General features: G+C 67.2%; 8 protein-coding genes across 15 annotated transcripts; 3 read left to right on the top strand and 5 right to left on the bottom strand.

The window, feature by feature from the left end:
* Positions 1–352: 352 nt before the first annotated feature.
* On the bottom strand, positions 353–2,497 carry ZSWIM1 (zinc finger SWIM-type containing 1). Its single transcript, XM_030009913.2, has one exon. The coding sequence runs from the start codon at positions 2,495–2,497 to the stop codon at positions 791–793; it is 1,707 nt and encodes a 568-aa protein (XP_029865773.1). The 3' UTR covers positions 353–790.
* A 365-nt stretch (positions 2,498–2,862) lies between these two features.
* Positions 2,863–6,124, bottom strand: ZSWIM3 (zinc finger SWIM-type containing 3). Its single transcript, XM_030009909.2, has 2 exons — positions 5,925–6,124; positions 2,863–4,747 (listed from the first exon to the last, which is right to left on the bottom strand). Exons 1-2 carry the CDS (start codon positions 6,077–6,079, stop codon positions 2,875–2,877), a joined length of 2,028 nt encoding a protein of 675 aa, XP_029865769.1. The 5' UTR covers positions 6,080–6,124; the 3' UTR covers positions 2,863–2,874.
* Positions 6,125–6,195: 71 nt separating this feature from the next.
* On the top strand, positions 6,196–8,885 carry ACOT8 (acyl-CoA thioesterase 8; the record flags this gene model as incomplete). The annotated part of the gene is made up of 6 exons (XM_030009914.2): positions 6,196–6,494; positions 6,581–6,717; positions 7,143–7,368; positions 7,632–7,789; positions 8,191–8,382; positions 8,483–8,885. Coding segments are annotated over 6 exons (1,131 nt in total), but the record flags the coding sequence as incomplete, so codon positions are not given.
* A 390-nt stretch (positions 8,886–9,275) lies between these two features.
* On the bottom strand, positions 9,276–11,642 carry SNX21 (sorting nexin family member 21). Of its 4 annotated transcripts, XM_030010541.2 has the most exons (5): positions 11,517–11,642; positions 11,004–11,292; positions 10,688–10,842; positions 10,528–10,538; positions 9,276–10,370 (listed from the first exon to the last, which is right to left on the bottom strand). In XM_030010541.2, the coding sequence occupies exons 2-5, from the start codon at positions 11,276–11,278 to the stop codon at positions 9,699–9,701; spliced, it is 1,113 nt and encodes a 370-aa protein (XP_029866401.1). In that variant the 5' UTR covers positions 11,279–11,292; positions 11,517–11,642; the 3' UTR covers positions 9,276–9,698. The 4 variants fall into 4 exon arrangements, with proteins under 4 accessions (XP_029866401.1, XP_029866402.1, XP_029866403.1 ...); XM_030010542.2 differs by lacking the exons at positions 10,528–10,538; positions 11,517–11,642 and having other exon boundaries at positions 11,008–11,396; XM_030010543.2 differs by lacking the exons at positions 10,528–10,538; positions 11,517–11,642 and having other exon boundaries at positions 10,695–10,842; positions 11,004–11,396.
* A 1,604-nt stretch (positions 11,643–13,246) lies between these two features.
* Positions 13,247–15,235, top strand: TNNC2 (troponin C2, fast skeletal type). Its single transcript, XM_030010700.1, has 6 exons — positions 13,247–13,405; positions 14,174–14,225; positions 14,351–14,494; positions 14,575–14,689; positions 14,767–14,903; positions 14,983–15,235. Exons 1-6 carry the CDS (start codon positions 13,394–13,396, stop codon positions 15,012–15,014), a joined length of 492 nt encoding a protein of 163 aa, XP_029866560.1. The 5' UTR covers positions 13,247–13,393; the 3' UTR covers positions 15,015–15,235.
* Positions 15,236–15,805: 570 nt separating this feature from the next.
* On the top strand, positions 15,806–16,968 carry LOC115339780 (regulator of G-protein signaling 9-binding protein-like). The gene is given in 3 exon segments (XM_030010244.1): positions 15,806–16,224; positions 16,338–16,498; positions 16,500–16,968. Coding segments are annotated over 3 exon segments (639 nt in total). The 5' UTR covers positions 15,806–16,031; the 3' UTR covers positions 16,785–16,968.
* A 130-nt stretch (positions 16,969–17,098) lies between these two features.
* Positions 17,099–18,874, bottom strand: UBE2C (ubiquitin conjugating enzyme E2 C). The gene is made up of 6 exons (XM_030010245.1): positions 18,325–18,874; positions 18,223–18,250; positions 18,027–18,113; positions 17,634–17,838; positions 17,447–17,506; positions 17,099–17,309 (listed from the first exon to the last, which is right to left on the bottom strand). The coding sequence occupies exons 1-6, from the start codon at positions 18,423–18,425 to the stop codon at positions 17,251–17,253; spliced, it is 540 nt and encodes a 179-aa protein (XP_029866105.1). The 5' UTR covers positions 18,426–18,874; the 3' UTR covers positions 17,099–17,250.
* A 102-nt stretch (positions 18,875–18,976) lies between these two features.
* On the bottom strand, positions 18,977–23,975 carry DNTTIP1 (deoxynucleotidyltransferase terminal interacting protein 1). 5 transcript variants are annotated; one of them, XM_030010238.2, is made up of 13 exons: positions 23,831–23,973; positions 23,689–23,759; positions 23,360–23,456; positions 23,056–23,154; positions 22,477–22,545; positions 22,049–22,105; positions 21,740–21,801; positions 21,224–21,269; positions 20,690–20,748; positions 20,445–20,505; positions 19,974–20,045; positions 19,572–19,627; positions 18,977–19,157 (listed from the first exon to the last, which is right to left on the bottom strand). In XM_030010238.2, exons 1-13 carry the CDS (start codon positions 23,915–23,917, stop codon positions 19,019–19,021), a joined length of 975 nt encoding a protein of 324 aa, XP_029866098.1. In that variant the 5' UTR covers positions 23,918–23,973; the 3' UTR covers positions 18,977–19,018. The 5 variants fall into 5 exon arrangements, with proteins under 5 accessions (XP_029866098.1, XP_029866099.1, XP_029866100.1 ...); XM_030010239.2 differs by having other exon boundaries at positions 23,840–23,970; XM_030010242.2 differs by lacking the exon at positions 18,977–19,157 and adding an exon at positions 19,407–19,430 and having other exon boundaries at positions 19,547–19,627; positions 23,831–23,974.
* Between the last annotated feature and the right edge of the window lie 299 nt (positions 23,976–24,274).

The raw sequence follows: 24,274 nt of genomic DNA on the forward strand, positions 1-24,274 counted from the left end.
TGTTTGCCCTGCTGTGACCCCCAGCACCCCTCCTGCCTCCCCCAGCACATGAGCTGTTGACAAGGGAGGGTGGGTTCCCCGTTTTAAGGAACTGAGAGCAGCTGCCGTAACCAGACAAACAACTCTTCTGCTCCAGACCACAGACTGTGCTGCTGGCAGCAGAGATTGCCACCCTCTGGATCTGCTGCCTCCTAACTAGCCGGCTCACTCCACTAACTGGAGGGCACCGCAATGAGACAAGACCACCAAGAAGCACCGTCCCAAGCCCTGCCTGATCTCACAGGCCGAGTGAGACCCACCGTCCCATCCTGCCGGCAGGGAGGCGCTGGCACAGAGACAGATGCAGCTCCCGAGCAATACAATGCCGATTTATTGGCTTTCTTGCACAACACATCGCAGCTGGATGCTGGAAGGACCTGCAGGTGCTGGCCGCAGATCAAGTAATTTTGTCACATGTTATTATACCGTCACCTCCCACACCACACCACCTGTGGTTGGCTCTCAGCCACGTCTCCTGTTAGCCAGGTCAGCAGCCAGCTACCATTCCAGCATGATCCGGAGTTCCCAATCCGGTTCCTCAGCTGCCCTGTGCAAGAGGTGACACTCACTCAGCAGATAAGGAGCCCAAACTGCCCCTTCCATGCCGAGCCTTGACAGGGTGGCAGGCTGAAGGGAGTGCATGTGGAAGCCAGGACACCAGTAGAGTGACAAACAGGTCTCCTGCACATCTGCTGCCCCGCTGCTCCCGAGGGCTCACACACAGAGCGGCCAGCTCGGCTCCCGCTCAGTGCTAGAGCTTCACCTCGACGTAGGGCCCAATCCAGCTGTCAGCCAGCTCCCGGAGTGTCCTGTACCTGTGCTCAAACTCCTCCCTGCTGCAGTGGGTGAGAAGCCGGCTGACCTCTGCCATGAGGAAGGACACCACCAGGGATTTATCCAAAGACTCATTCCAGGAGCTCTTCAGGATCTCCAAGAGCCCATCAGCGCTGTCTTGACCGGCCTGATGGGCATCACATCCCTTCCGCCACTGTCTCCTGAGCATCTCTGGCTGCAAGGTCTTCCTGTCCGAATTCAGCACGGCCAGGATGTGCCGGCAGGGCAGCTGGAAGACCTGGTTGAAGTGGCAAGTGCAGCTGCTCAGGCCTTTCATGTCAACCCTGTGGGCATCCTCCAGAACCTGTATGCTGAGAGCATCTTCCCCAGTGCCTATCAGCTGCACGGACTTCTGAACTACCGCAAACTCGCTCAGGCACAGCCTGGCAGCAGGCTCTGTGCAAATATCACTCAAAGACTGCTTGATGCCTTCCTCGGTCCTCCTGTTAATCTCCTCTTCACTGTCACCCTCCAGGTTTTCTGTGGCCTCCGGTTTAGCTGCAGGAGAGGAAGGATCTAATGAGGACTGAGGGCTCATGGGCTCACTCTGGAGGAGGAGAGCCTGGGGGGTTTCAGGCTGATGCTGAAGAGCTGTAGGGAGCTGAGGAGCTGCTGGTCGACTCTGGAGAACAATCACAGGACTCTTAGCAGCTGTGAGAGAAGCTGGCACCGGCTGCTGCTGCTGAGCTGCTGCTGTGGTGGGGGAGGCCTGGACGGAGCTCTGAGGCAGCTTACCCTGGCACACCACAGGGGTGAGAGGCGAACCCGAGGCAGGCAGGCTTTGGGGAGCTGCCCAAGCGGCACGGTGATCAAGATGGGGAGCAGAGCACGTCGCGGCATCAGGAGGGCTCTTAGAAACACACTTTTGGTAGTGCCAGGCTAAGGAGGTGATGCAGCTCTCCAGAGAGAGCTCAGCGCTGAAAACCTGGCTTAACCCCTGGGTGACGATCTCCAGGTCCCTAAAGTAGTTACTGGCCTCCCCCCAACTCCTCTCCCTGTGCGCGGCCCAGATCTCATCATCGAGCAGCCAGCGAATATGGAGCTGAGGCAGCAAGTCAGGCGCCACGAGGTCCCTCAGGAGCGCATGCATCTTCCTGCGGCTGCTCTCAGTGGCTGCGTGCACGGTGTCGCTCAGGGCGGCCAGGATCAGGCGCTCGGTGCGGCCCTCCAAGGCCAGCCGCTGGACCTGCTGCTGCAGGCTCTTGCAGAGGTGGAAGATGGAGAGCTGCACCTCCGCTGACGGAAAGGCCTGGGCGAGCGCGGGCGGCTGGCGGAGGCCGGGCCCCACCAGCAGGAGCCGGGTCTCGGCCCAGGCGGGGTTGAAGGCCCGGAACGCCCCGTACATGCGGGCCAGGCTCCCTGCCGACTCGTCCCGCGGGACGGCGAGGTGCACCACCCTGGCCATGCCGCCCCGCAGCCCCGGGGCCGGTCCGGCCACCAGGAAGACGTAGAGGACCCGGCCGGCCGGCCCAGCGGCCCGGTGCACCAGCAGCGCCCGGGGGAAGCGGGCGAAGACGCCGCCCATGGCGGCGCTCTGGAAGCTGACGGAGGCCATGCGGCCGCCCGCGCCCAGCTCGTAGGCCACCAGGGAGCCGCGGCCCGGGCCCGGCGGGGCCTGCGCCATCGCCAGCCCTACCGGGGCCGGGAGCGCTCGGCCGCGGCCCCGCGGCGGCACGTCCCCCCCCCGCGGCCGCCGCTACCGGGGGGACATATCCCGGCGTGCCCCGCTTCGTTCCGGGAGGGAGTGTATCCCGGCGTGCCCCGCTCTCTGCCGGGGACACCGCCAATCACCGTGGGGCGCGCCATGACGTCGGGCGGCGTTTGGGGCCCCCTGCCGGCCGGGCGCGCCCCCGGCACCGCCGCCGGTACCGGCCGGGCACGGCCCATCGCTGCCGGGACCGGGGGGCCCGGGCGCTGCCCGGAGCAGCCGCGGTACAGCGCACGGGGCCGGGGCCGGCCGGGAGCTCCCCTCCGCCATCACGCATCTCCTCGGTGTCCCCGTTACCCGGAGCAGTGCGGGGGCACCGGCTCCTCCTTCCCGGCCGGCGGCCCCGGTGACCGAGCCCAGGCAGCCAGGATCGCCGCCAGTGCCGAGCTGCGCTCCTCCAGCTCCTGCCCCTCGCACTGCATCAGCAGGTTGGCCAGCTCCAGGCTGAGGGACCGGACTTTCTCCCCCCTGCCCTCCGACCGGTTGCCCGCCGAGCCCCTGCCGCGGCCCAGGGGACCGGCCCCGGGGGCCGGGAGCCGCTGGTACCTCCTCTGCCAGCGCCTGCACACCATGCCCTCCTCCACACGTCCCCGGTGCGCCTGCAGCACGGCCAGGACGTGCCTGCAGGGGAGCCGGTAGCGGCGGTGGAAGCAGCAGCTGCAGCTGCGGCAGTCCCGGCTCACCCGGTGTGCGTCCTCCAGCAGCTGAACGGTGAGGCTGCCCGGCACCGGGCTGAGCAGCTGGGTGGACGTCTGCACCACCTCCCACTCCTTCAGGCACAGCCAGGAGCCCAGGTCCGTGCAGCATTCCCACAGTGTGGCCAGCATGCTGTCCGTCCCCACCGCGGCAGCCTGCCCAGTGGGCTCGGGGCACTCGGCAAGAGCCGGAGAGCCAGAAACGGGGCCTGGTCCTGCTGCAGCACTGGCACGCGCGTCAGGCTGCTCCTGGAGGCTGCTCCAACCGTCCTCCTCGGTGCTCGAGGAGCCCCGGTTCAGGCTTTCCAAGCTCCTGGAATCAAGGCAGTCCGCACACTCCAGAAAATGAAGAACGCTCGCCTCCAAGGACGGCTGCCGGCTGAAGAGGCTGGATATCTGGTGCGTGATGAGGTCCAGGCTGTCCATGTGCGTGCCGCAGGACTGCAGACCTTTCTCTGCGTGCAGGCACCACAGCAGCTCGCAGCAGAACCAGTTGGCTTGCAGATAGTTGTACAGCTCTGGGCTGACCACACGCTTCACCAGCTGGGAGAGGGCATCCAGACTTGCAGCCGAAGGGGAAAACACGGCCTTCTGCAAGGCCAGCGTCAAGTTCTGCTTGAGCGAAAAGGAGATTTCTGCTTCCCTCACATTCTTCTCGAGCAGTCGGACAGTGTGATAGACAGAAAGGAGCACCTGGGCAGCGGGAAAGAGCTCTTGGAGAATGGCTTTGTGAAAGAAGGACACGTCCACGAAAACAGTCTGGACCTTTTGCCACTCGGGGTTGAACTCCTTGAAGACGGTCAGCATTTTCCTGACGCTGGATGCTGTGTCATCCTTCAGCAGTGACAAGTGCACCACTTTCCCCACTCGCTCCTCACTCTCTACAAGGAGAGCGTAGAGAACGTGTCCCCCCTCGCTCAGCACCCTGTGCAGCAGGAGGCTCTCGGGGAACTGCATAAACGAGCCCTTCATCTTGCTGGTCTGGAAACTGAGTCTGTCCAGGCCATGGTCACTGTCTGCGCTGATGGAGGCCAACGAGCCCCTGTCCACCCTTAGGAAGGTTTTCATGACCTCAGCCACCCTGACGAGCGCTGAGGCATTTTCCTTCGCTGCTTCAGGGAGCGCGGGAGCCCCATACGGAGAAGGCGCCCCGTCCACCGGTTGTCCTGCGACCGTGTGCGAGTCCTCATGCGCCTCAGCACTGCTGTTGGTCCCACCCGCCTGCTGCTGCTCACACAGTTCTGTTGCAGGGCCGTCGCGTGCCACGGTGCTTGCCGTCGCGGTGGCAGCTCTGGTCAGGGAAAACACCGGGTCCGCATGGATGTGGTCACTGTTCAGTTCGCTGATTACGAGCTGGTCAATGTCCTCCTTATATTGCAACACAAAATAAGCCGGACACAAGCTGGGCTGCTGTTTTCTCTTCTTGCTGTATTTTTGGGTCCGGGCACAACCAAACTTCACTTGCATGAACCTGCAAACATTGAGAAAGCATTAGTGGGGTCAGCAATGGCGGTGTAGGCTGCCAGCACTTAGTTTAGACTTTTCTTGCATGCCAACTCTATATTCAATTAGTGAGCACATGAAAACCACGTACGCCAGTCAGACACACAGGCTGGCTTTCTGCTCAGTGAAGCCTGGGGTAAGAAAGCTCAAACGCAGGAGGAGTGACGGAATCAAGAGTTACAACAGCCACGACCAGACACCACCAAGCAGCCCTGGCTGTCATTCCCAACGGCACCTCTGTTGCAAAGCCATTGACCCAAACTCGATACCTGCATATTTCGGTCTTACTCCCCTAAACCACATATCATTTCTGCAACTCCTCTGCGTCTGGAGGAGCAGGTTAGAACATTGCAAGAAAGGCTTCAAGGCATGGGATTAAATTACATTTTAAGAAGGCAAGGGGAGCAGTTGTGTAACTGCAGAACGACCTTGCATCCTCTGCGCACACGAGCGGATCCACCAACTTGGACAGAAACGAGACGTTATCACTAGACCTGCTCTGGTAGGCGAAGGCTGCGGAATCGGGTACTGCGAGAGGGAAACCTGACAACACCCCTCCATCGCGGTGAGGTAAAGGCAGCCAGGGAATGCCAACAGACGCCGGTATTTAGCGTCTTGCTCCTTGAGCGGAAAAAGGCGGGAGCTGTAGTTGGCCAGCAACATCCCAGAAGGATGACTTCAAAGATCCAAGCTACAGGTTTTGCAACAAGAGGCAGAGAGAATTAGTACAGCAGAGCTAAGCAGCAGACCCAGACAGCAGAGCGCCAGCCGGGGAAGGAGCGGAGAGCGAGAGGGCTGGGACAGAGCTGGGTAAGGGCGGCACGAGAACAGCCGAGGCTCTGAAAACGGCAGGTGCGCGACATAACCGGCGGCGTTCTTCTCCGCAGGCGTGCGACGCTGTCGGGATTTACCCTGCTGACCTCGGGAACGGCTCGCTGGTGAGGGCACGCAGCCAGGCACCGGCAAGAGCTCCGGCCCCGGGGGAACAGCGCCCGGCTGGGGACCGACAACCGGCTGACGGCCCTGCCTGCGGGGCGTTCCGGTTGCCGGAGACTGCGCCGGGCCTCCCCCGGGGACCACCGACACCCCCCCGCCCCCGAGCACCGAGCACACCGCGGGGGCCGCGGCGCCGGGGCGGCCCTTACACGACGTCCTCGCGGACGGCGGTGCCGTGCCGCCGGTTGTGGCAGCGGACGGAGACGCAGCTCCGCAGGCCGTAGCGGAACCCCTGCGCCAGCTTGTAGGCGCGGAAGCGCTCCCTGAAGTCCTCGTAGCTCCTGAAGCGGGACCCCAGCTCCATGGCGGGCACCGCGGCCCGGCCCCGCGGTCTCCGCGTCCCCGGAAGGAGCCCGCCGCCCCCCGCCGCTTTGTATTGAACCAGCTGGGGCACCGCCCACGCCCGAACTGTGACCAATCAGAGGCGTCCTCACCCGATTGCCGGGAAGCGAGCCAACCGGCCCAGGGTTTTCCGCCACCGCCCGCGTGACTGGCGGCTCGGCGGCCCAATCAGCTGGCCTTCCCCGCCCCGCGGGTGGGCGGTACTTCGCACGCTGTCAGTGGCGCCGGTTCTGGGTCGCAGAGGAGATGGCGGCTGCGGGCGACGGCGGGGGACCGGGGCCGGGGCCGGGGCCGGGGCGGCCGCCGCCCGGGGACCTGCGGAGCGTGCTGATCACCAGCGTGCTGAACCTGGAGCGGCTGGAGCTCGACCTCTTCAGGTGCGCCGGGCCGCCGGGCCGCCGGGTCCCGGCCGCCCTCCCCGCCGCCGCCGCCGCCCTCACCGCCGCCGCCTTCTCCCCCGCAGGGGCCGGCACCACTGGGTGCCCGCTACGCAGCGCCTCTTCGGCGGGCAGATCGTGGGGCAGGCCCTGGTGGCGGCCGCCCGGGCCGTTAGCCGCGACGAGCAGGTCCACTCGCTGCACTGCTACTTCGTGCGGGCAGGTGGGCCGGGCCCGGGGGGAACCGGGCTGCGGGAAGCGGGGCCGAGCCGGTGAGACCCGGCGGCTGGGGGGGCCGGGGTGGGGGGAGCCGGTCAGGGACCGGGGCGGGATGCTGATCGTGGGGTGCCCGGGGCTGAGAGGCGGCAGCGGGGCGGGGGGTCGGGCAGGCTGGGGCCTGTGGCGGGACCGGGGCCGGGCAGTGAATCCAGCAACCGAGGGGCTGGGGAAGCCGGGGCTGAGCCCCACAGGGGTGAGGAGGTGCCGCCATCCCGGCTGCGGCAGGGCAGAGGGGGGGTGTGGGGGGCACTGCCAGCTCAGGGCGCAGTGGGCTCGGCCCGCCTGGCCCCAGTGCTCGGCCTCTGTAGGTCAGGTCCCCTCTGTGGTGCGCGGTGGCCCAACGGCAGAACGTCTCTTTTTCTGTCCCAGGAGACCCCAAGGTGCCGGTGCTGTACGAGGTGGAGCGGACCCGTACGGGGAAGAGCTTCTCTGTCCGTTCTGTAAAGGCCATCCAGCACGGAAAGCCAATCTTTACCTGCCAGGCCTCCTTCCAGCTCTCCCAGGGGAGCCCAGTGCAGCACCAGTTCACCATGCCTACCGTCCCACCCCCTGAGGAGCTGCTGACGCAAGAGGAGCTTATCCAGAAGTTTCTTCAGTGAGTGGGATGGAAGGGGCATGCCAGGGACGCCCTCATCTGTGGCTGGGGCTTAGGGAGGCGCAGGGATTGGGGTGACTGCCTGAGGAGTCCCCAAATACACCTGGGAAGGCAGTAGAGAAAGAAGCAGGACAGGGCAAGGCAGGAGCCGTGCTCCTCCTGCCTTTCCGTGTAGCCCTGGGTCCCTGGGCTGAAGCTGCTGCCAGCAGAACATGCCCCTGGCCAGCCTGGCATTAACCTCACTTCTCTGGGTTGGTCTACAGGAATCCTAACTTGGCGGAGAGATACAGAAAGCATCTCAACAAGATTCAAGCCGAAGATGTGCCGATTGATATCAAACCCGTGAACCCACCAGATATATTCTGCTTGGAGCCACAGGAGCCAAAGCAGCTCTTCTGGGTGCGAGCACGAGGCTACATAGGTGGGTCCCACCAGGAGGGTGGTCCAGCTGCCTCACAAGCCGAGGGCTCAGGCTCAAGCTCGCCCTGTGGAGCATGCTCGCGATGGAGTGGGCCGAGAGGGTTGCATCTCAGAGGCTGCCTGCGCCCAAAGTCTGCAGGAAAGCCTGGGAATTTCGAGGCTGAAACACAGATGTGGGTGCTGGAGCATGAAGCGATGCCCGTGTGCCGTGCTCAGCCACGGCGGGCTTTCGCCGGGGGGGGGCACAGCAAGGGGAGTGGGTCTGAAAGAGCATCTCAGCTCTGCTTGGCCAGCAGCTGACCCTCAGGGAAGCAGAGCTCCCGGGGCTTTGCCTCGCGCTATGTGCCCAGGCTTGTCCCATGGGCACCCTGCGGGGGACGGGCAGTGCCGGTTGCTTTGCAGGAGAGACTGACATGAAGGTGCACTGCTGCGTGGCCGCCTACATCTCCGACTATGCCTTCCTGGGCACGGCTCTGCTCCCGCACCGGCAGTACCACATCAAGTTCCTGGTGTCCCTCGACCATTCCATGTGGTTCCATGCGCCCTTCCGAGCAGACCACTGGATGCTGTATGAGTGCGAGAGCCCCTGGGCCGGTGAGTCCTCACCATGTTCCCCAGGGACCCATGTGGCAAAAACCAGCTCTGCCTATCCCGGGGGGGCAGCGGGCCAGGATCTGACAGGCTCTCTCTGCAGGCGGGTGCCGGGGACTCGTGCAGGGACGGCTGTGGCGCCGGGATGGGGTCCTGGCTGTCACCTGCGCGCAGGAGGGAGTCATCAGGGTGGAGCAAAAGCCAAACCAGAGCAAGCTCTAGCTGAGGAACCCCCGCGGGCTGGGGCTCGGGCATGCCGAGGAGGGACCCCAGGACCATAACAGATGCGGGCAAAGCAGGACCTGGGCGGCAGCGGGAAGAAGCGTCGAAGGAGACAGGGCTGGATCCAGCACTGCGGGGAGTGCTGGTGCCAGAGGCCCTCTGTGGCGAATGGGGACCCACAGAGGCGTCCGCTGCGACTGACTGCCAGCTGCACAGCACATAACCTAACACACGACGATCAGGCACCCTTCACCTGCCTTAAATAAAGCCGTCAGGTGAACAGCTGGGCTCTGTCCCCTGGAGTTTGTCCCCTTGGTCCCCGTGGTTGTGCTCGCCCGAGGGAGCCTCTCCTGGCAGGGGGAGGGTGGGCAGCACAGGGGGGGACGGGGGGGGCTCTGCCTCCACAGCAGGCTGGGTCGCAGGAAGGGAAAGTGCTACCATGGCACGTGGCTTCCCCTTCTCACTTCTCCTGCCCTCCTTGTGCCCCTTGTCAGTTGCTGCTTCTGCTCGCCCTCGGTCTCTTTCCCAGGGCTGGGCTTGGGAGAGGGCCCAGCTGCTGGGAGCCAGGGAAAGGGGAGGAGGCAGCTCCCACCTCAGGGTGGGGGGCTCGAGGCTTCCTGCCGATGGTACCCCGGGGGAAGTGAAGCTGAACAGACACAGCAGGAACCCTGCTCTTCTTCCCACCAAGACTTTATTAAATAAAGTCCTTTTTGTTACATAGGTTTTACGGGAAGCTCCTGGCAAGAGCCCCGGACCCTGCCAGAAGCCTTCCCTTAACGCAGTGCCAGTATATCCCAGCTAAAGTCCCGTCCACTCTAGAAGCCCCCCGCAGAGGGGGAGCTGGCTCCCGGCCGTGCCGGTGCGGGTGGTGAGCACCGGTGAGCGCCCGGCCCCGCGGGACAGACTAACCACAGAGAAAGTGCATTTTCGAGGCAGCTCCCAGGCGTGTGCCGTGCTGCCTGCGGGAGCACAGCGCTGCCTCCCTGCCCCATCCCCAACCACGGCATCGCCCTCGCTGCTCCCGGCCGCCCCTGGGCACGAGCCCCACGCGGCGCCTTGCCCTCCTGCCGGCGCGGGCGGCGGCGGTGGGACGACGCTCACTCCAGAGGCTCCTTGATCAGGCACTCCTTCAGGGTGGGCTGCTGCTGCAGGGGCGGCCCGGCCTCCCGTAGGTCCTGCAGCCGGGCCTCCGAGCGCCGCTTGTCCTTGCCCACCTTCCAGGCCAGGTGGACGTGGGCCTGCAGGAAGGGCCCCAGCAGCGGGTGGCTGCCTTGGGCCTCCAGCAGCTGCAGCGCCTGCTCGCAGAAGCCGTGGGCCTCGCCGAGCTCGTCCAGCTCCTGGTGGCAGACGGCCAGCCCGGCCAGCGTCAGGAGGAAGCGGCCGGAGCCGCAGACCCCCAGCCGGTCCTGCAGCCGGTAGGCGTTGGCCCAGGTGGCCAGGGCTTCGCGGTACATGCCGGTGCAGGTCAGGCGCTGCGCAGCCTGCAGGTCCTGCAGGAAGAAGAACTCGAGGAACTCGGGGGAGCGGCGGATCTCGGCGATGGAGTGCAGGTGGGACAGGAACTGCTCGAAGGCTCGGCTCCGCTTGGCGATGGTCTCGGCGGTGAAGTTCCGGCGCAGCCTCTTCCTAGGGAAGGCGATGCCGGCCATGTCGCAGCCGAAGCGGCAGCGCAAGCGGCGGTTCAGCCGCTCAAAGTCCGAGTAGCGCCGGGCGATGGCGGCGGGGGCCTTGTCGAACCGGCCGGAGCGGATCAGGTAGATGGTGTAGAGCTGTGGGGGAGCCGGGCGTCAGGGCAGCGCCGCGGGCACGCTGCTCCCGCGGGGCCGGGCAGAGCCGGGTGTGTGGCCGCAGAGGGGCCACGGGGGGGTTTGCCCAGGCAGGGGGGGAGCAGGCTGGGCCGCCACAGCACCCGTCGGCGATAGTTACCTGAGGCTCATCTGAGCCGCCAGCACCGTCCGAGCAGCACGGGGAAAGACAGAGAGAAATAAGCGCCAGCCCCGTGGGACCCCTGCCCCAGGAGGAAGCAGGACCCGCGCCCACCCCTGTGCCCGTCCCGCGCCCACCCAGCCCCGCCGGGCTCACTCACCACGTACTTGGAGGAGCGCTCGCTGACCACGCTGGCGCTGGTGACCTCGAAGAGCAGCCGCTGGGGCACCAGGCTGCCCCGCGATTTCTTCCACAGCTCCTGCAGCTGCCGGGTCAGCAGGCTGCCGCCGGGGCGCTCCGCCGCGGGGCCCCACTCTGCACCGGGAGAGGGGTGTCAGCCCACCCGTCCTGGGGACGGGGCTCTGCCAGCGCCCCGACGTCTCCGGGCCGCCGGCCCCCAACATCGCTTGGGTCCCCCCCCCAGGGTGCTGCTGTCCCGGCCGCCCGGGGCCCCCCCAGCACACCGGCCCCAGCACCTGCCTCCGTCTTCCGCACCCGCTGCCGTGCCGGTCGGCTGCGGTGGCTCCCCCAGCTCGTCTCCAGCACCATCCTCCTCCTCCTCCTCCTCCTCCTCCTCGTGGCTGGTGAAGCTCAGGGTGCCGCTGAGGCGCGTCGACAGCCCCTCCGTGTCGTCCTCCAGCTCCGAGCTCTCCGGGCAGTCCTCGGCCTCGGAGCCGCCGCACGCCCGCTCCTCCCGGCCGCCTTCGCCGGCCAGCGCGTGCCGCAGGCGGTGCAGGATGCGGGCGGCCATCCCGTCCGGCCCAGCTGCCGAAGCGGGGGTCAGGCCCGGTTGCCCCAGCGCGGCGGGACGGGCAGGGGGCCAGGGGCTGCCCGCCACGCCGGCGGCCGAGGGCACAGCACGGGCCTGGGCTGGGACAGCCCGTCCGCGGGACCCCCCGGCCCCGGGACCCCCCACCCCCGGCCCCGCTCCCGCCCCCGGCCCGGTGCAGCCGCGTCCCCGCCGCGGGCGCTGCCGGCCCGGTCCGTACCGTGCTGGCCCGGTCCGGGCCGTGCCGTGCCGTGCCGAGCCGGGCGGTGCCGAGCGATGGCCGCTCCGCCGCGGCTCGTCCCGGGATCCTCCCCGCGCGGCTCCGCCTCCGCCGGGAACCCGGATCGCGGCGGCGGCGGCGCCGGCCCGGCCCGGCCCGGCCCGGGTCAGAGCAGGGCTGCCCGGCGCTGCCCGCAGTCCCTGCCCTCCGCCGCCCGCCGCTGCCCGGGCCGAGCCGGGCGCCTGCCCGAGCGCACCCGGTCCCCGCTCCCCTTGTCCCCTGCCCGGGCCGTCCTGGCAGGGCCCCGGGTCCCCCCGCCTGGGGCCACCGGAGCCCCGCACCCCGGCACTGGGGGGGCCGGGGGTCCTGCTACCCCGGGACCCCCATACCGCGGGACCCCCAGACCCCGGGACCCAGACCCCGGGACCCCGGGACGTCCCCTGGGCTGCCCTGGCACCCCGCCGCCCTCGCCACGCACCCCGTGCGGCTGGGCTGCACCCCGGGCGCTCGCCCTGCCTTATTTAGCACCGCGCCCGCTCCCTCCTCGCCGCTTTCTTGGGAATGTCTATTAATATCGAGGAACCAGCCCAGCTGCTGCCATCGCTCTGCCCCTGCTCGCCCGCTGCGCCCTGCTCCGGCACCCTGCACCCTGCTCCGGCACCCTGCACCCTGCCTGGGCTCGGACGGGGATCCCTGCGCTCCCCTGAGCACGGTCGGGTCTGGGGGGGCTTCTGCACCCAGTGCCTGGGGGGCCCCAAAGCCTCCCCAGCCCTCCAGGCAGGGTGGGACACCTGTCCCCAGCTCCCACCCGGGGAATGGGGGTCCCGGCAAAACCAAGAGCCAGGGAACCTCCTGGATGTCCCCGGCGCTGGGACCTTGCGGGACAGGGTGCTGTCAGCCTGACCCCGCTGCAGCCCCCAGCCCCCGTGCAACCCCCTTGGGGCACAGCCCACCTGGCCAGCACCTCCCCAAAGCCACTAGCCCCTGGCAAAGGTGGCTGGCGTGGGCTGCAGCGTGCGAGGGCAGAACCTTCAAGGAGATGCCCGGGCAGGTTTCCCACTCTACCAGCAGCATGGAAAGACAGGGGCTTTTCCGGACCTGGGAGCCGGGTGCCAATGACACCGGGGACCCAGTACCACAGGGGGGCATGTGCCGTGTCCCCTCAGGGGCTTCATGCCCCAGGGCCCACCCAGGTGCCCCTTCCTCATCTTGGGCAGGGTGCCGCAATGCAGCTCTGCCCCGGCCCACCCGAGCAGAAAATGGGGGTGAAGGGAGGGGGCTGGAGATGGCGGGGCGAGGCTGGAGACCCCGGGGTCTTGCAGGAGTGAGGGAGGGGACGCCACAGGGGGAGCCCGGCCCCATGCTGGGAACCTGCCCCAGGCAGGGCGGTGGGTTCGGCAGCGGAGTGGGCGATGGTCCGTGCCCACAGCGCTGGGGCAGACAGCTCGGGCAGGGGGAAGCCGTGGCCCCCTTGTCTGGGTGATGCTGGCGGCTCCAGCGCTATTTTTAACCCTCTCCTTGCTGAGCCACCTTGGGGGGCGGTTGCTGGGGGGGGGGCAGAGCTGCCCTCCTGCCAAGGCTCCAGTGTCCCTCCCCGGAGGGCTTGAATTTCTATCCCAGCTTCAGACCCACGTTTAATCCACAGCTCTTGGCCAATAGCGCTTTGGCTAAATTAGGTAAAATGCACCCATTGCCAATGAGCGGGGCCGGATTGCCGCTGGGGAGCTGATAGGCTGCCGGGGCCGGGGGGGGGCCAGCAGCTGGGGGCATGCTGCACGGCGGGGACCCTACAAATTGGGGTGCCAGGGGCACCAGCGAGCTTCTGGGGTCTTCTGCTGCAGGAGGTGGTGACTCCCTGGGGGAGGGAAGCAGCAGAAATGCCTTCAATGGTAAGAGCCCTCATGCTGCCGCGTGCCGCGTGCTGTGTGCCATGTGCTGCGTGCCGGGACGTGACCCGGTAGGGCAGGAGGCATCGGGCACCGCATGCACCCAGGGGATCTGGGCTGCCGAGGTGCCTCCGCGGATGTCGGCGGGGAGACGGTCCCTGGGGCTGGGCTGACCGGGGTGGGCGAGGGCAGAGAGGTGTTGGGGCAGTGCAGGGCCCCGCGGGAGAACTGCACGGCTGCCCGAGGGGGACGGGTGCCCGGAGACGCCGGCTGAGCCCTGGCTGGAACTCAGGGCTGCACAGAGGCGGCGGTGGCAGTGGGTGGCTGAAAGCCGAGCGCTGGGTCATGCGACACGACATCGCTGCCGGCTCCGCGGCCGGCCCGCGCCTCCAGGAGAAACTCGATCGGGGCCGACAGGTGCCCGTGGCTGCAGCCCCGCTGATCCCTATAAGGGGAATCGAGGAGATCCCAAAAATAGCGCTGCGTGCCTGGGATGCCAAGGCTGCACAAGGGGACCGTGGCCCCTGCGCCACGGAGCCGCCCCGGCTGGCAGGGGGCCCCGGGGCAGGCGGCTGCCTGCAGCCCACTGCCCTCGCAGGCGCCCGGGTGGCACCGGAGCTGCGGAGATTACCGGGGGCCGCGGCTCGCCCCGGCACGGCAGCGTCCTCCAGCTGGGCAGGGGCTCTCCCAGCACCCCTGGGGCGGCACTGTGCGAGGGGCTCCCAGGCACGATGCCGGCGGCTGCGGTGACCCTGCTCCCTTGCCTTGCAGACAGACCAGCAGGCGGAAGCCCGCGCCTTCCTCAGCGAGGAGATGATCGCGGGTGAGCGCGGGGGCGGTGGGGAGAGGGGCCAGACCCTGCCAAGGCGCGGGGCCAGGCTCTGTCCCGCTGCTGTGGCCCCCATCCCACACGCTGCCCGGCGCTGACCACCCCCCCCTTCCCCACAGAGTTCAAGGCCGCCTTTGACATGTTTGATGCGGATGGCGGCGGGGACATCAGCACCAAGGAGCTGGGGACGGTGATGAGGATGTTGGGGCAGAACCCCACCAAGGAGGAGCTGGACGCCATCATAGAGGAGGTGGACGAGGATGGTGAGCAGCCCTCGGCAGTGGGTGGCGGGCGGTGGGCGCCAGATGGGCAGCCTGACCCACACTCGGATTCCTCCCCGCAGGCAGCGGCACCATTGACTTCGAGGAGTTCCTGGTGATGATGGTGCGCCAGATGAAGGAGGACGCCAAGGGCAAGTCTGAGGAGGAGTTGGCCAACTGCTTCCGCGTCTTCGACCGGTGAGTGGGGGGGCGATGCCTGCCCATCCTGCCCACGGGGGCGAGCGGGGCCACATCCTGCCCTCACCCTCCTGCAGGAACGCAGACGGGTTCATTGACATCGAGGAGCTGGGCGAGATCCTGAGGGCCACCGGGGAGCACGTCACTGAGGAGGACATAGAGGATCTGATGAAGGACTCAGACAAGAACAACGACGGCCGCATCGACTTCGATGGTGAGCGACAGCCCTGGCCAAGCCCCTGTGCTGTGTGCCCTGGGCAGGGCCGTGGGCTGAGGGTGCCGCTCTCTTGCAGAGTTCCTGAAGATGATGGAGGGTGTGCAGTAAGGGACCAGACATTCCTCGGGCCGGCCGCTGCCCCCAGCCTTGCTCCACCACCATCCGGGGAGCAGCAGCTCCGCAGCACCCGGCCCCCGGCCGCCCACACTGGCTGGGACCCTGCCCTGCGCCAGGGCTCTAGTCTTGCCCCGCTGCTGGCGGCCGAGCTTTTCCTCCAGTCTGTCGCATGCAGTTTCAGTCTGAGCCTCAATAAAAGGGGAAAGGCTTGAGTTGCTGGTGCAGAAATTCACCGGGTTTGTGTGGGGAGGGGGCCGCAGCACCATGCCCCCTGCACCGCTCCCCAGGATGGACATGTTTGGATGGGTGCCTCGTGCTGGTCGGGCTCACCCCGCGGGGCTGTGCCAGTGGGGCTCAGGGGCAGCGTGGGACCGTGGTTCCCACGGGCTGCTGGGCGGGCGCCAGCGCTGAGCTCAGACTTTCCATGCGGAGCAGCCAGTTCACACGCCAGTGGGCGAGGGAGCACGGCCCCAGCGGGTCCCAGTGGGCAGCAAAGCTCTGGGAGTCCTGGGCATCTGCTCCTGCCTGCTACGGGACCACAGGGGATCTCGGGAGCCACCACTGCCTACCCACTCAGGACCCCCATGTCCCACACAGAAGGCACAGAGGACCTGGCTAGAAGGTTGGGGGGGGGGGGGCAGCAGCAGCACCCCCCTCCCTGCAGGGTCAAGGCGATGCTGGAGCCTGTGTGCTTGGACAGCCTGTGCCAGCCCACCATGCATCACTGCTCCCCGGGGACCTGCAGCGGCTCCGTGCAGCCTCTCCAGCTGGGGAGGAGCGCACTAGGGGGACAAGGGGGGGACGGTCCCCACGCTGGGGTGGGTAGGGTCCAGGGAGCGCCTGGCCTACGTGGAGACAGCGAGACCACCACCTTGCAGCTGGAGGGGCACACGGACACGTCTCAGACTGTCACATCCCCGCGGTGCAGCAGCACAGGGGAGCTGACCCCCCGGACAGCCAGGGGACACCGCGGAGGGGCCCGACCCTGCCCCATCCTCACAGGGCACGATGGCACCAGGGAGAGGGGATGCGTGCCGCATGCCGGGGGCAGCGGGGACGTGCGCGGCGGCCCAGGCCGCCCTCTGCAAGGCCACGGCCGGGCACCGGCTGCTGGTGCTGCAGCTCGGGGGCAGCGCCGACAGCCCCCGGCTGCGAGAGGAGCGGCGCAGGAGGAGCGCGGAGGCCCGCGACCTCAGCACCGGTAAGGAGGGGGCTGCTGCACCGGGCAGCGGCCACGGTGCCCCCCCTGCACCCACAGCAGGGCTGGTGGAAGGGTTCTGGGGCCACCCCAGCTCAGTGCCCCTCGTCCCACAGGGCTGCAACGCACGCTGCTGGCAGGGCTGCGGCAGGCGTCGGCGAGCCCCGAGGAGCGGCGGGAGCTGGAGAGGCTGTGGGTGCTCTTCCTCTCCACCCTGGAGCTCTTCCTGCAGGATCTGCGCCGAGCCCACCACCTCTGCCAGCTCTTCTCCATGCAGGGGGGGGGGCACAACCCCACTGCGCACTGGGCTGGGGAGCCGGGGACTGCCCAGCCACAAGGGAAGCCGGCGAGGGGGGGGTCCTGCACAGCCCCCGGCCACCCCGTGCCTGGAGGAAGAGATCGAGCAGGTGAGAGCCACACTGGTGGAGATGGAGAGCAGAGCCAACATCCCACCGTGGACAGTGGAGGCCACGCAGCCAGCAGGGATGGGTGGCACTGCAGCCCCTGCAGCTGGGGCGGCTCGGGAGGGGTCTCACGCCGGGCACTGCTGCAGGATCCTCTGACTGGGGGGCAGGAGAGAAGGTGGCAGGGCTGGCACCCCCCATGCCCACTCAGGCATCACAGAGCAGGGGACAGAGCGCTGCATTACCCCCCTGGGCAGACGATGCTGGGGGCTGCTCCCACCCTGTGGAGGGAAGAAGGACGAGCTCCAGGCACCCCAAGTGTTAATAAAGGCCCTGTTACCCCACGGGCATCAGCATCCCTCCCTTCCTGCCCACGCTCGCAGAAGCACTGGCTGGACCCTGGGGCCAGGCTGACCCAGAGAAGGTGCCTCCGGGCACTCACAGGGCGCCGGGCTGCAATGAAACCCCCGGAAGAAGTTATAAACATGCATTTATTTATACATTAACCGTGGCTCGTACTGCAAAATTAATTTAAAAACAGCCTATGATACAGAAAGCCGGGGGGAGCGGCCAGACAGGGAGCGGGCAGGGACCCAAGCACAACAGGGAGAGGCGGCGGCGTGGGTCAGGTTTCCTGGCTCTTGGCCTGCTTGGCGTATGTCTCCCGAACGTATTTCTTGTAGGCTGAGGAGAGAGGGGGGGGGCACGGGGCTGAGGGTCACGGGGCAGCCACAGAGCCAGGCAGGCAGCAGGACGCAGCGGGGTCAGGGGGCTGTGCTGCTGCCCACCCTGGGGGTGGGGGGTGAAGGGGGGCCACTCACCAGCTTGGTTCTTCCAGAGCTCGGCGGCGTGCGTATTCAGGGGGCTCTCGATGTTCGGCTCTGGGGACAGGGACTAGGTCAGCAGGTGGAGTGGCCTGGACCCCTGAGCCCCGCTGCCCAGCGCTGTGGGGGCAGCCCCAGCACCCCCCCCCCCAGGACCCCCCTGCAGCGTGGCTGCGGGCCCCACCTGCCAGCAGGCTCTGGATGGAGAGCAGGATGGTGCGGACGTCGTAGAGGGCCGACCACTTGTCCTTGAGGATGTCGAGGCAGATGTTGCCCTGGGTGTCGACGTTGGGGTGGTAGCAGGGCGTCAGGAACCGCACCGTGGGCGCGGTGTAGGGGTACCCGCTGGGGAACTCCAGCGACAGCTTGTACCGCAGCTCCTCGTAGGCCTGGGGGGGCAGGAGTCAGGGCCGGGGGCCACAGCCTGGGGGGGGGGGGGGGGGGGGCAGCCCCAGCCCCTGAGATGCAGGGGGAGCCCCAGCTGGGGGCAGGGGGGACAGGATGGGACTGAAACCGCCCTCAGCCGGGGGGAGTGGGGCCAGGGAGCCCCCACCAAGCCGGAGTCCCCGTCGCTCACCGTGCCGGCGGCACCGTCAATGGTCCCGATCCACTTGAAGAGGTTGTCGGACTCGGGGAAAGCGGAGATGCCTTTGTCACCGGACATCTGCGGGGGCAGCGAGTCAGGGCGGTCCGGGACAACCCCCTCACCGGCGGGCCCCGGGACCCCGACCCCCCCCCCCCCCCCCCCCCCCCCCCCCCGGGACCCCACTCACCATGAGCGCCATCAGCTCCTGCTGCAGCCTGCGGGGGGAAGCACACGTTACCGGTCCGGTCCGGCGGGGCAGCCCCCGGCCCCGTTCCCGGCCCCAGCTCACCTCTTCCCCACCGAGCCGCGGGCCGCCGTGGCCCCCGCCTCGGCCGCTTTGCGGGCGGCTGCGCTGGGCACGGCGGCGGGGTCGGCGTTCTGCGAGGCCATGGCAGCTCCCGGGGGCGCTGGGCGACGCACCCGCCTCCGGCAGCCGCTGCCCGACTCCCGCTCCCGGGCGGCGCCGCACCGGGCTCCGCTCCCTTCCTCCCTACCGCCCGCCCGCGGCGCAGGACCCGGCCCCCGCCGCGGCTCTCCCGGTGCCGAGCGGCGGTCCGAGGTCTCCTAGCGGGGCTCTCCGGTCCGGAACAGCGGTGCGGAGGTCTCTCCGGCGGTGCGGCCCGGTCCCGATCCCGGTGCGGTGCAGGACACTCTCCGCTGCGGCGGCCCCGTCCCGTCCGGTCCCGCCCCGCGCCCGCGCCCCGTTTGAATGTTTCCAACGTGCGTCCCCTCCGCCAATCAGCTCTCAGCTCCGTTCGAGCCGGCCAATCGCCGCTCGCCGGGGATGCGGCTGCCACGGTAACTGCCGGTCGGCCGCCGATTGGCCGCCGGGCGGCGCCGCGGAAAGGTGGCGATTGGCCGTTGACCCCGCGAGGCGGAGCCGCGGGTCCCGGCGGGCCCTTAAAGGGCCAGACACCCCCCGTCCCCAGGAGGCGGCGGAGGCGAGTGCGAAGCAGCTTTATTGGGGGCCCGGGGGGGGGCCCTCAGGATTCGGGGGGGCCCTCGGGGGGCGGCGCGTCCCCCCCGCGGCGAAGCGTCTCCATGTGCTTCTGCATCTTCTCCGTCATCCACGCCGGCGGGACGAAGGGCTTCAGTTCCTCCAGCCGCAGGTCGACGGAGTCCCTGGGGAGAGGAGGGGTGAGACGGAGGGACCCCCGCACCCACCACCGAACCCCAACCCCCGGCACCCACCACGGACCCCCAACCAGCACCAAACCCCAACCCCCAGCACCCACCACAGACCCCTGCACCCACGACAGACCCCCAACCAGCACCAAACCCCAACCCTCTGCGCCCACCATGGACCCCTGCACCCACCACAGACCCCCAGCCAGCACCGAACCCCGGCACCCAACCATGGACCCCCGGTACCAACTCCCCAACCAGCACCTAGCCCTCGGCACCGAGCCCCCCAACCGGCACGGAGCAGAGCCCCTCCAGCACGGGGTCCCCCTGCAATGCAGCAGCGAGGGCGGGCACGGTGGAAGCCCCCCAGGGCAGCAGCCCCAGACTCGGCACCCCTCCTTCGGTCCTCACCTGTAATCGTCACTGGCAGCCAGATCCCGAATATCCTCTTCGATGAGGAGGTAGGCCTGTGGCACAAGGTGGGGGGACACCTCAGGGCGGCCGCGCACCCGCTCCGGTGGCGGCGAGGGCAACGCCACGTCCCCCGTCCCCGGCTGGCCCAGAGCCGGCTGCGTCTCCTGGCCCGCGGCTACTCGCCCTCGCCCGAATCCCGAGGGGCAGCGGACGGAGCTCCGCCGCGCCCCGGCAGCGCCTCTGCCTCCGCGCGCCCTGCCTAGCCTCCTGCCGAAGCCGCCTTTCCCGCAGCGTGCCGCCCGCGGCCTGGCTCGCCGCTCCTCCGCCCGTCCTAGCCCTGCGGTGGGTCTCTGCGCGGTTCCCGCCGGCTGCAGGAGCCGCGAGCCCGGGCGTACTCACCATCTTTCCCCCAGTGGCCCTCATGTGCTGCTGCTCTGCCAGCCAGTGCTTATCTTGCGGGTCGGCTGCGTACTGCAATAAAGCAGCAAGGACCTAGCTGAACACAGGCAACAGACCTTCCGCTCTGACCACCCTCCTGCTGGGACGCTGCGCCCCGCTCCGGCGCGTTGCCCCCTCCCCGGGCGGTGCTGCCCGCCGGGGGCTGCCGGCGCGGAGGGCTCAGCTCTGCCTGCTCTTTCTCCGACCTTGAGCCCTGGCTCCGGGCAAACCCACCACCTCGGAGGCTGCGCTAAGCCGTTAACTTATGTTCCAGTGTGCTAGCCGGACCGCGTGTGTACATGCTCCGAGGTAACAAACAAGGGCGTGGGGGAGGAAGAAAACAAGCCAGCTGAAGCACACGCTCCCGATTCCCATCAGAAACCGTTTCTGAGCAAACCCCAAAGGAGGAAGCGTCCTGCAGCGGCATCTGACCTTAAAGAGGTGGGGATGCTTGATGTAGAGTCGCCCTCTTGTTCCTCCCATCCCGAGAGCTCTGAAAGAGGAACACGAAGGGGTGTTACACCAGTGTGGAGGGCGGCTGCGGTGGTACAGGGACACCTCCTCTCCTCCCCAAGCCCTTCCTGCTGCTTTCGAGGCAGAGAAGCGAAGTGACGGGAGGAGTCTTACGGGCTCCTGCCTTGGAGACACCACCCTCCATCGACAGGGCCATTCCTTACTTGTTTGCTCGAGATCCCAGCACAAAGGTTGTGGTTTCAGTCAGTCGGGATGGATCCCACTACAGAGCAATTGGAAAAGGGGCAACATTAGAAATGAAGCTGCTGCCGGCCCATGCTCCACGAGCCTCAGCTCTCTGACGGGGAACCTCGGAACCGCCCCCGGCCTGGGAGGGAGGGAGCTGGCCACAGACCTCCGGACTTCTGCAGAGGAGGGAAGTTACATTCCCTCTGGGCTGATCTAAGCAGTTTCCCTCATGGGAAACACTTGTGGGATCCTCCTGGCTACCACTGCTCTCCCCCAGGTCTCCTAACAGCGGCACCACACCGCAGAGCTACAGGCTACAGTGCCTGGGGGAGACAAGCAAAGGCCTCCAGGCACTTCGCTCCTCTTCTTGCTTCTCTCCTGCGCTGCAGGAGCCCGTCGGGGCAGAGCACAGCTCCAGGCACTGTCCTCTGCTCCCGCAGCAGTAGGGCTCTGCTGGCAGAAGCAAAGGGGAGGAGAGGGTGAGCCCAGCAGTGTCGGCCAGCCAATACCTTTGGTCCATCCCTTCTCACGGGCTCAGAGACTTTGAGCTTCCACCTGAGGGGAAGGAAAACGCTGTAAGAACAAGTCCCTGCGGGACCAGCGCAGTCACCACCGTGGCACCAGCAGCAGGGATTGAGGCCTAGCCCTTCCAGACCTGCCTTCATTCACACCCTCCATTCCCCTACGGTGCCCAGCTCCAGACCCTCATCTTTGCCCACGTTCTCCTCTCCCCGGCTGCCAAGATCCCACCGACACCCGTGTCTCACGCTGCTCACTCTGAATGGTCCACCGAGACCTTTTCACCCCTTTAGGTCTGTTTAAAACCGCTTCCTTGAAGGTCTTTGCCTCCTGGGGGGAACACCTCAACCTAAACCCCTCCTGCCTGCTCTCTGGCGCTCCCCTGCACCTCTCCTTTCTGCAGGAGGGGAAGGAGACCGTGGGGTTTCTGTACCCCTCATTTGGGCAACCTCATTTCCCCCCCCGCCCTCCCAAAATAAGGGCTCTAGCGCAGGACCCATACTCACGCAGCCATGCCTGAGACCCCACGATCGTTCGACAGGCTCTGTCCTGGAGGCCGCCCCTTTCTCTGCAAGGAAGAAATCCTTCAGTGACTCAGCTGTGCAGGCTGAAAGAACCCTCTCTGTTACCTTCCCCTTCCCAGGGAAGCTGCCGTTTTTGTCACAAGGAGAAAAGCTGGCTGGCACAAGAGCGAGCACCTCCAAGGCATCCCAAAAGCTGCCGTGCACCTGCACGAGCTCATACTGTGGGAATGGCCAGGAATGAGTAGCAGGCTTCCTGAAACATAAAATCCCTTGTGCGGAAAACCTTCCTACCTTTTTGGGAACAGGGCTCCCTCGACGATTCAGCTCCTCATCCACCTGTCGGGCACGCTGGAAGAGGAATGGCAGTGGGATGAGCAGGGCCCTTCTCCCCACCAGGTGGGCAGGGCCCCACGCATCCAGCCGGCTGCTCTCTCCTTCGCTGCGCTCGAGGCAGAGAGCAGAACAAGCATACAGGGAAACACCGACCTCAGCCCGTCTCAGTGAGAAGCACCAAACTGCAACAAGCAGCGACTGTGCCTGGGATTTTCCTTGCCTTGCAGGTACTGCTCCCTCCTAGCCTAACAACCCCCAGCTCTGCCTCCTTGCTAGTGCACTGAACGGACAAGAAGAGGCAGAGAACAAAGCAATTCCAACCCTTCTCCTCCTTCTCCCAGCTCTTACAAGTCATTCAAGCCTCTGGGAACAATAACAACTTTTACCTTTGGTACTGCCTGCTCGTGGGGCAACCTGGGAACAACCTTTTTGCCATCAGAGAACAGCAGTTTGGCCTGCAGGAAAAGAAAGAAGGGTTACCCGATTCTGGGTCCAGAGAGGAACCTGCCAGCAACCCCCACTTCCGTGTATCTACCCGAAAACCCTGTAAAAGCTCTGCTTTCAGAGTGCTGCCATGCAGCGCTTTCACAGATGGTGAGATGCAAAAGCACAATCTGAGAATGATAAAGTCTGGGCAACTGGCACAAAAGCAAGATGTAAAAGAAAAAAACCCTGCCCTACCCCCCCAGGACTCTCCGACAGGGGCCAATCTCTGTGGAGGCTCCAGCTATGCGACACATCCCGACAGCAGCAGTGGAAAGCAGCGGCACGAGCTGCCCGGCCCTGACTGCTCCCCTCTTCCCAGTGAGAATGAAGCCAAGCACAGCAACCACGCAAGGGCTGCGGATGTCTCCCCGCCTTGGCTAATGGCAAAGCCATTAAGAAGGACACGTCCTAGCCATGCTGCTCTGCTCGGCCAGGTGCCAGGCTCTGTTGAGGGAGCAGAGCCCCTTGCTAGCACCCACCTGCTCCAGGCAGCTCCGGCAGGTCTCCTGGATGAGCTGCTCTGGGTCCACCTCCTCCCCGACATTATCGCGCACGTTGATTGCTGCCTTCTGGAAAAACTGGAGAGGAGGCGGCAGGAGAGGGTTAGAGCCTGAGCAGCCAGGCAGTGTCGGGGCAGGCACAGGGGCCCAGCTCCCACGCTGCGCCCACACACCGGCGGCTATGAGACAGATGCGACAGCCGCGTGTGGTGCCTGGGAACTGAGCTCTCTGTACGCAACCCGCGATGGGAGGGGGTGTCGGGGCCTGTCCCCGCAGCTCTCACCTTCATGTACTTGTTGAAGACGCCCCGGATTTCCTCGTTGATGCTGGGCTGCAGGACAGCTCGCAGCAGGTCCATGGACACGGCCGGATCTGTGAAGCTGAAGGCGGAGGAGTCAGGCGGGGGGGCGTGGGACACCCCCTGCCCCGCTCTGGGCTAACCCAGATTGTCCCCTCCGGTCTGGTGCCCAGTCCAGCCGGTCTGGTCCAGCCCAGTCCCTCTGTTCGACCTTCCCCCCGGGGTCTGGCCGGCCCGGACTCCCCCACCGCCGCCCCTGCCCGGCTCACTTCCCTTCCCGCCCCGACCCAGCTCCCCGCCGGCCCGGTCGGTACCTGGTGGTCATCTGGGAGCGCCGGCCGCGCCGCTGCACCTGCCGGTGCTTGATCATGATGTTCCAGGGGCTCTGCGGGACACACGCGTCAGCCGCGGCCCGCCCGCCGCCCGCCCGGCCCCGGCCCCGGCGCCCCGCCTCACCGTGCTGACCAGCTGTTCCTCGGCGCCGCCCAGGCCCTCCTCGCCCGGTGGTCCCGGCTGCTGCTCCGCATCGCGGGCGGCGCCCATGGCGGCGGCCCCGGCCCCGGCCCCGGCCCCGCTCCCCGCCCGCGCCACCGGAAGCGCGGGGCCCAGCGCGTCATCGGTCCGCGACGCCCCGGCCGCGCGCCGGAAGTGACGAGCACACCATGGCAACGGCGCCGGCGGGCTCGGTGCGGCCCGGTGCGGCGAGCGGGGCGGGAGGGGGACGGGCGGGAGCCCCGGGGGGACACGCGGTGTGTGTCTGGGGCTGGGGCGGGTTCCGAGGAGGCGGCCGCGGGGCGAGCGGCCTCCGTCCTGCCGGTTCAGCCGCGGCCTGGCCTGCAGGGACGCGGCCGGGGCCCCGCCGCAGCGGCGGCGGTGAGGCAGAGCAGCGAGACGAACGCA

This window comes from Aquila chrysaetos, chromosome 3 (assembly GCF_900496995.4).
Source record: "Aquila chrysaetos chrysaetos chromosome 3, bAquChr1.4, whole genome shotgun sequence".
NCBI lineage: Eukaryota > Metazoa > Chordata > Aves > Accipitriformes > Accipitridae > Aquila > Aquila chrysaetos.